This window comes from Sarcophilus harrisii, chromosome 5 (genome assembly GCF_902635505.1).
Source record: "Sarcophilus harrisii chromosome 5, mSarHar1.11, whole genome shotgun sequence".
Lineage (NCBI taxonomy): Eukaryota > Metazoa > Chordata > Mammalia > Dasyuromorphia > Dasyuridae > Sarcophilus > Sarcophilus harrisii.
Genome location: NC_045430.1, coordinates 248,706,030 through 248,712,558, shown reverse-complemented (window position 1 = coordinate 248,712,558; position 6,529 = coordinate 248,706,030). Strand labels below are relative to the sequence as shown.

The 6,529-nt window shown below is 34.6% G+C and overlaps 1 protein-coding gene across 1 annotated transcript in view; it reads right to left on the bottom strand.

The window, feature by feature from the left end:
* Window positions 1–590: 590 nt before the first annotated feature.
* The window catches only part of KIF15 (kinesin family member 15), a 45,741-nt gene continuing 39,802 nt past the window's right edge, over window positions 591–6,529 (bottom strand). Inside the window, exons 30-35 of the mRNA XM_023505151.2 lie at window positions 5,954–6,063; window positions 5,283–5,358; window positions 3,629–3,666; window positions 1,983–2,148; window positions 1,584–1,715; window positions 591–1,239 (exon numbers count right to left, since the gene is read on the bottom strand). Coding sequence (XP_023360919.2) covers window positions 1,153–1,239; window positions 1,584–1,715; window positions 1,983–2,148; window positions 3,629–3,666; window positions 5,283–5,358; window positions 5,954–6,063 — 609 coding nt within the window. The 3' untranslated portion in view covers window positions 591–1,152. The remainder of the gene's footprint in view (window positions 1,240–1,583; window positions 1,716–1,982; window positions 2,149–3,628; window positions 3,667–5,282; window positions 5,359–5,953; window positions 6,064–6,529) is intronic.

Below are 6,529 nucleotides of genomic sequence, written 5' to 3'. Positions count from 1 at the left end.
TTTAAAGGCTCCATCTCCAGAGAGAGAGATGGCATGAAGAGGACCAGATCTTACTACGTTTCATAGTTGTCATAAAAATCACAGAACTATATGAATATTGAAGGAAACACATGTGCACCGGGTACACCTGTTTTTACATAATGAGCTTCAACAAGAGACCTATAGGGGCAGCTAGGTAATGCAGTGGATAGCGCACCAGCCCCAAAGTCAGGAGGACCCGAGTTCAAATCTGGTCTCAGACACTTAACACGTCCTAGCTTTGTGACCCTGGGCAAGTCACTTAACCCCAAATGCTTTAGGGGGAAAAAAAAAAGACCCACAATTGGAACAAGCCAGAAAAGCAAAGGTGTTTTCCATTCATAAGAATAAAATGACAAAATAATGTACCCCAAAGGGAAGAATTAGGCTATTCTGTCTAGAGAAATGTATTTCTGCATTAAATCAAAGTATTAATCGAGTGGTTCTTATACATATGTGAGAAATTAATCTGCATGGGGGGGAGGGGAAGGAAAAATATCACTTTTCCCCCACTGTTTAAGGTGCTGGTCAGGTATCATCTTTCAAAATAACTTTATTCCCAGATAATTGAGAAAAGTATAAATTTTCCAATGTTTTATTTATTAGTTTCACAGATATACTTTGCTAGTACATAGTGCTAGAAGAAGTATTTTCTGCTCAACACATGACAAGTAATAAAAATCTCGTCAAATTTTGTAAACATGGTGAATACACCCAGTAAAACCAGAGGAGTCTCAAAAACCAAAATAAGATGTTAACATAAGTAATTAGAAAAGCCGCTTTTGAACATTCATTAAAAAAATACTAGAGAAAAGAGCAGAGAAGACTGAGGCACACTGAGTGACTTCCACAACCAGGAGCCTCAAGTAAAAATGAAAAATAATGGTAGCACCAAAGTCTCCATATAAACCAGTTATAGGCTGGGTTTTATTTTCAAAATGAAAAAAACAAAACAAAACAAACAAACCGTCTCCAACATTTAAAGTTGGAAGGTATTTTCCAAGCACCCTGAGATGTAGGAATTGGAATGGCATCGGAAGGCTTCTGAAAAGGAGACAAAATGCTCCATTATATTTTGAGCTGCCAGTTCATTTTTTATGACAAAGGAAACAAACTCCTAAGCCACGATGACTTTTAGGGTATCTGACCAGAATCTCGACAAATCTCAAATTTCCTGTTTTCTTTTAAAAAGATATTTTCCACACGTAATTTTTCAGCTTCCTGAAATGAGAATAAAAAAAATAAAAAAAAAATGAAGCTCCAATTTTCACAAAATTGCATGTGCTTCTATAGCATCATTTAATTTAAAACATTAAACTGCTAAAACTTTCAGTTTTCAAACTACCTTTTAAAGAGAACAATTAAAGTTAAATGCTTGATAATTATGATAAGGCAGGAAGCACATTTGTTGTTACAGTATGACAAGGATCTAATAAAACAAATATTTTAAAATGCCTTGAAGTGATTGGGATTTTTTAGTCTATATCAGTTCAGTAATAGAATTATGATCTATTTTAAAAACTTATGAAAATCAGTGTATTAAAGATCTCAACATTAAAACATACTTCAGTGAGTCTGGCATTGTCTTTCTTCAGTTTTACCAGGTATTGAATCTTCTGGTTTGGGTTTGTGTGACCTACTAATTTTCCATTTTCTTCTGCAAGAAATTCCACTTGCTTTCTTAGCATGTTAGTCTCCTGGAATAAAAGAAGCAAAAATAAATGATTTTCATTATGTCATTTCATTGGGGGGTGGGAGGGAGAAGGAGGGAAGGCAGAAGCAAAAAATACCCTTAAGCAAAAAATATGGGTAAGATTCTGCTCTCTAGTCATAATGGTTTATATATTTACAAGTGCTCCAGCAATTTCTAATCATGGGGAAAAAGCACATTTTAATAAAGAGAGGCTTTCATATGGATTGGTTCTACAGAGGCCTAAACAATACTGAAACAAATCAACCCAAACCTGTAAGATTTTGTCTTTTTCTTCATAAATTTCTTCCAACTTGGATCTCAACTGTTCTTTCTCCTGGAAGGCTTTTGATTCCAGAGTCCTTGTCCTTTCTAATTCTTCCAATATTTTAATCCAGTTTACCTCTTTGTCTGAAAGGACATCCTTAACTTCTTTTAATCTATGAAGATAAATGTAATTTTATGGGCAGATGTTATTAAACTGTCTAAACATATGTGAATTTCTTTTGCAGGTCTAAACCTTAGAATTTCTTTGGGGCAGATAATATACAAAATGGGGCCTGGTGTAGAAGAAAACTGGCCATGGGGCTGTTCTAGGCTCTGCTGCTCACAGTAATTCTGTAAACCATATGAAACACAAAGCTGAATTTTTGCAGGTGATACACAGGACTTTTCATTGTATCACAATAAATAATAAATAGCTGCTAGCATTTAAGAAAGGTACAGCTCAAGCAGACAGTTATTCTATACATTTACATTTAGTGCTAATGTGTTCCAGACTACAATTCCAAGCTGGAAGGGGCCTTAAAGAACCTCTAGTCCAATGGCTTCACTTGATGGATTGGAAACCCCGAAATTAATCCTTTTGAATGTACTACTGAAGACCAACTACAAGTGAATTCTAGGCAACAAAAGGAAATTTCTAGGGCCACTGGAAAAGTACATGTTTCTTCCCTCCAAATTTATTTTATTCACAGCAGTTTGAGAAGTCTTAGTACTGAGTGTTGGCCAGGATATGGAAAAACTGAGATTCTGTCTGAAGATAATGAGAACTGACAGGGCATCGAGGCGATGGATGGGTGCTCTCTAGAAGAGATGTAACAGTCAAACAGAAATGGGAATCACTAGATCCCACTTAAGGATCCTTTTGGGATGTATACTGAATTAGAAAACCACATATAAACATTATCTTTGTTCTAATGTTTTTTTTTTTGTTTTTTTTTTTTTTAATTTGTTAAACAATCCTCAATTACATTTTAATCAGGTTCTGGTGTGGGTTCCATATTTGAGATCTTTGGGTTATAGGATACCATTCTAATAATAACCTTATCTAAAAAGAATTTAAAGGTTCAGGAACAGATGAGGGAGAGGGAGTGAAAAGGAGGTAAGAAAAGGAGGTATAAATACAAGAGGGCTGCTGCAAGTATCTCTTTAGAATAAAAAAAAAAAATCACCATTATACTAAGGTTGATAAATCAACCTTATCAACAGTTTGAATTAAATTTTTCTGAATACAAGGAAATAGCTAAAATGAAGATACCCCCCTTTCTCCAAGCATTTTAAACTCTAATACTGTCGATGGTCAACTTCCCATTTTTGAATTACTGCACATTAAATTTGAAGTTTTTCTGATTAATACAGAAAAAAACACACCATACTAGTATATCTCCTTCTGGTAATATTACATAAAAATATATGTAACATACATGTATAAACACATATGTATAGTTACATACTAACCCCCTTTAGTCACTTAGAATGTCATTGTGTTAAAAACCCGAGTTTTTTAATCACACAAAAAGTTGCAGTACTGCCAAAAGCCATACCTTATTAATCTAACAAATGCTTCTACCTTTGTAATTGGAGAATGAAAATATTTATAAGAATTAAAATTAAATATACATGAAATATTTAACTTACTCTGCTTTTATTTTCAGCATTTCTTCAACTGCTTTATTCTATATAAGAACAAAATGGATACATATTAATATAATTAAGTTTCTAAACAGACTTGTTTAAAATACATTTTTAAAAAGATAGAAATTGCTCTATTTGTTTTATATCATATACTAAAGGTATAATAAAAAATAACAGCACTAGTTAACCTGCAAGAAGATTAAAGTAATTTACTTATTCCCTTCTTTTATTTGCTCCCTTATTCTCTTCCTGATCAAGCCCCTTTTGCAACTTCTCTTCATCATGAGAACAGGAGCTCCTTGAAGAAAGGGAAGGTTTTTGCTCTACTTTGTAGTCCTAGTGAACAGACCAGTATCCTGAATATATTAAGTGCTTAATAAATATTTGATTGCTGAATGATTCCAAAAGATATTAAATCTTTACTTCAAAAACTTGGAACTCACAGAATGTAGTTGATAGAATCTTCTGCCACATGCCCAACAATTCTTTTTTATTGTTGTGATCATTGTGAGTGCTAGTAGTTTGTTTATAATCAAGACAAAGTTTATCAATATTCAATTTTAAACTGTCTGAAGTTACCACTACATCATGTCCATAAAGTAATACCAAGGAAAAAATATTTTAATCATAACCATAAAATTGTAGACAAAGAAAAAGGGAAAGGACTTCAAGTTTGCTAGTCCACCTCTGAGACACATCATGAGCTGTGTCAAGGATGACCTTCCCCATAAGGAGCCAGCCAGGCAGTCTCTGTGGGAAAGGGACATTACTTCATTGCCTATGAAGCACTGCAAGTGCTTTCACTGTGGGCCATCTCTAAGTATGTAGAGCTGGACCTGCTTCTGCTCTGTGCCCTTAAGGATCAAGAATCAGCTGCATCACATGACAGCATTTAAATCTTTGAAGACTTCAATCATGCTCCACCCCACCCATTCCTCTTCTTCAGACAAACTCTCTAGTTTGTTCCACTGCTTCTTGAACAGCATAGCTTCAGATCCATATACAAGATATCTTCCTCTGGATGCTATCTTACTTTTGTCCCGTATGAAATGTGGCTTCCATAACTGGACATAACATTCCCAGTGAGGTCACACTAGAGTAAAATACAAGATGACACCCTGCTTCTTTCTATTACTCAATTAGTTTTCTGCATTTATATTCTGTTATTTCATATTTTTGAAGTTAATTTTAGAGACCAAGTGTGGGTAGAGTCAATGTGAAGTTCTGTAAAGATTGGTGATTTTTTTTTTTTTTTTAAGTTAGTAGTTGGAGGTAATTCAGACCAATCCCAATAGAGAAAGCCATTTGAATCTAGAGAGAGAACTATGGGGACTGAATGTGGATCACAACATAGTATTTTCATTTTTGTTGTTATAGTTTGCTGGCTTGTTTTGAAAGGATGAATGTTGAAAACTATCTTTGCATGTATTTTGAAAAATAAAGTTATTATAAATGACTATCCCATGGGAGGAAAAAAAGAACTACTTTGGTTGTATCTCCTCCTTTCCCTCTCCTCAAAAGAGTTATTAGCATTTAGTAGTCGATATGCATTAAGAGTAACTTTCAAGCACTAAGTAAAAACAATGAAAATGTTCACCTAAATAAGAAAGGAGATTTTGGATATTTTCCCTCTGTCTTAAAAAGATGACAAACATACCTTAGCGAGTCTTTCTTCAACAATTTCCCTTTCTTGTTCTTTTTTTAACTGATGAATATCTGGATATATTTGATCACTATATAAAGAAAATAACAACAGAAAAATACTGATTTTTTAAAAACAAAGTATGATTTTATCTGTTTCCCAAAATCAAAATTATCAGTCAATTATTAACACCTTCAGTAACAATTTTATTTGCTGGAGTGGAGGGAGGTCTTGACCTATGATTCAGTTGGTGTAGAGAACTCTCTGGTATTTAAATTTCTTCACAAAAATAGATAAGCAACTCAACTGTAACCTATATAGTCTTATCAAGCTGTCCTGCACATTGAAAAGTTAAGTGATTGGTCTATGGTCATACAACATAAATATAAAAGGAAGGACTGGAATTGAGGTGTTCCTGACTCCAAAGCCAGCTCTTCTAGATAACACATCAAACTGCCTCTCATTAGTAACAACTAAATTTAAAATTCATATTAGCAGTAAATGTTTCAATAATTTCCAAGTACCACCAAGAAAGTAGTCATTAAAACAATTTTGGAAACTGCTAAATTTTAACTCTTAGTTCTTGCTTATAGGCAAGAAAATTAAAATTTCCTATTAAAAAAAACCCTTCATTCTTTATATAATCACAAGTAACAAGTAAGAGGGTTTTACATAATTTTTCTTACCTGCTTTTCTTTTGCTTCTTAATATCATCAAGTTGGCTCTGCAGGCTTTGATTTGTCTCTGTTAATTGCTGAAGTTCTAAGCGTGTTTTCTCTAATTCATGTAATTGCTCCTAAAGACATAAAACATGCCTTTCAGGTGGACCCAATATGGCAGGCTAGGTGCAGCCACCCAGGTGAACTCCCTATCACTTCCCTCCCAACAACTTTAAAATAAGGGCTCAAATCAAATTCTAGAGCAGATAAGCCAATGAAAAATTGGGGTAAAAATATTTCATAGACTAAGAAAAACATAAGCAGTCAGCAGAAGTCTCTAATGCCTGGGAGGAGGGTGCTCCAGAGCCTACACATGCAGCAGCAGTTCTGGAAGCTCTCCAGCCCAGAAACAGTTGAAGAACAAGTCATAAAGAGATTACAGAGGATGCTTTGTTGGCACTGCCTGGAACTCTACTGCCCACATGTAGTCCTGGGTTGCAGTTCTAGGACAGATTGGAGGTGGTAGGTGGTCAATTACAAGGGAGCAGGGTTTTGATTACAATTCCAAGGCAAAGAGAAGCACTGGTACAAGGAGCTGTAGGA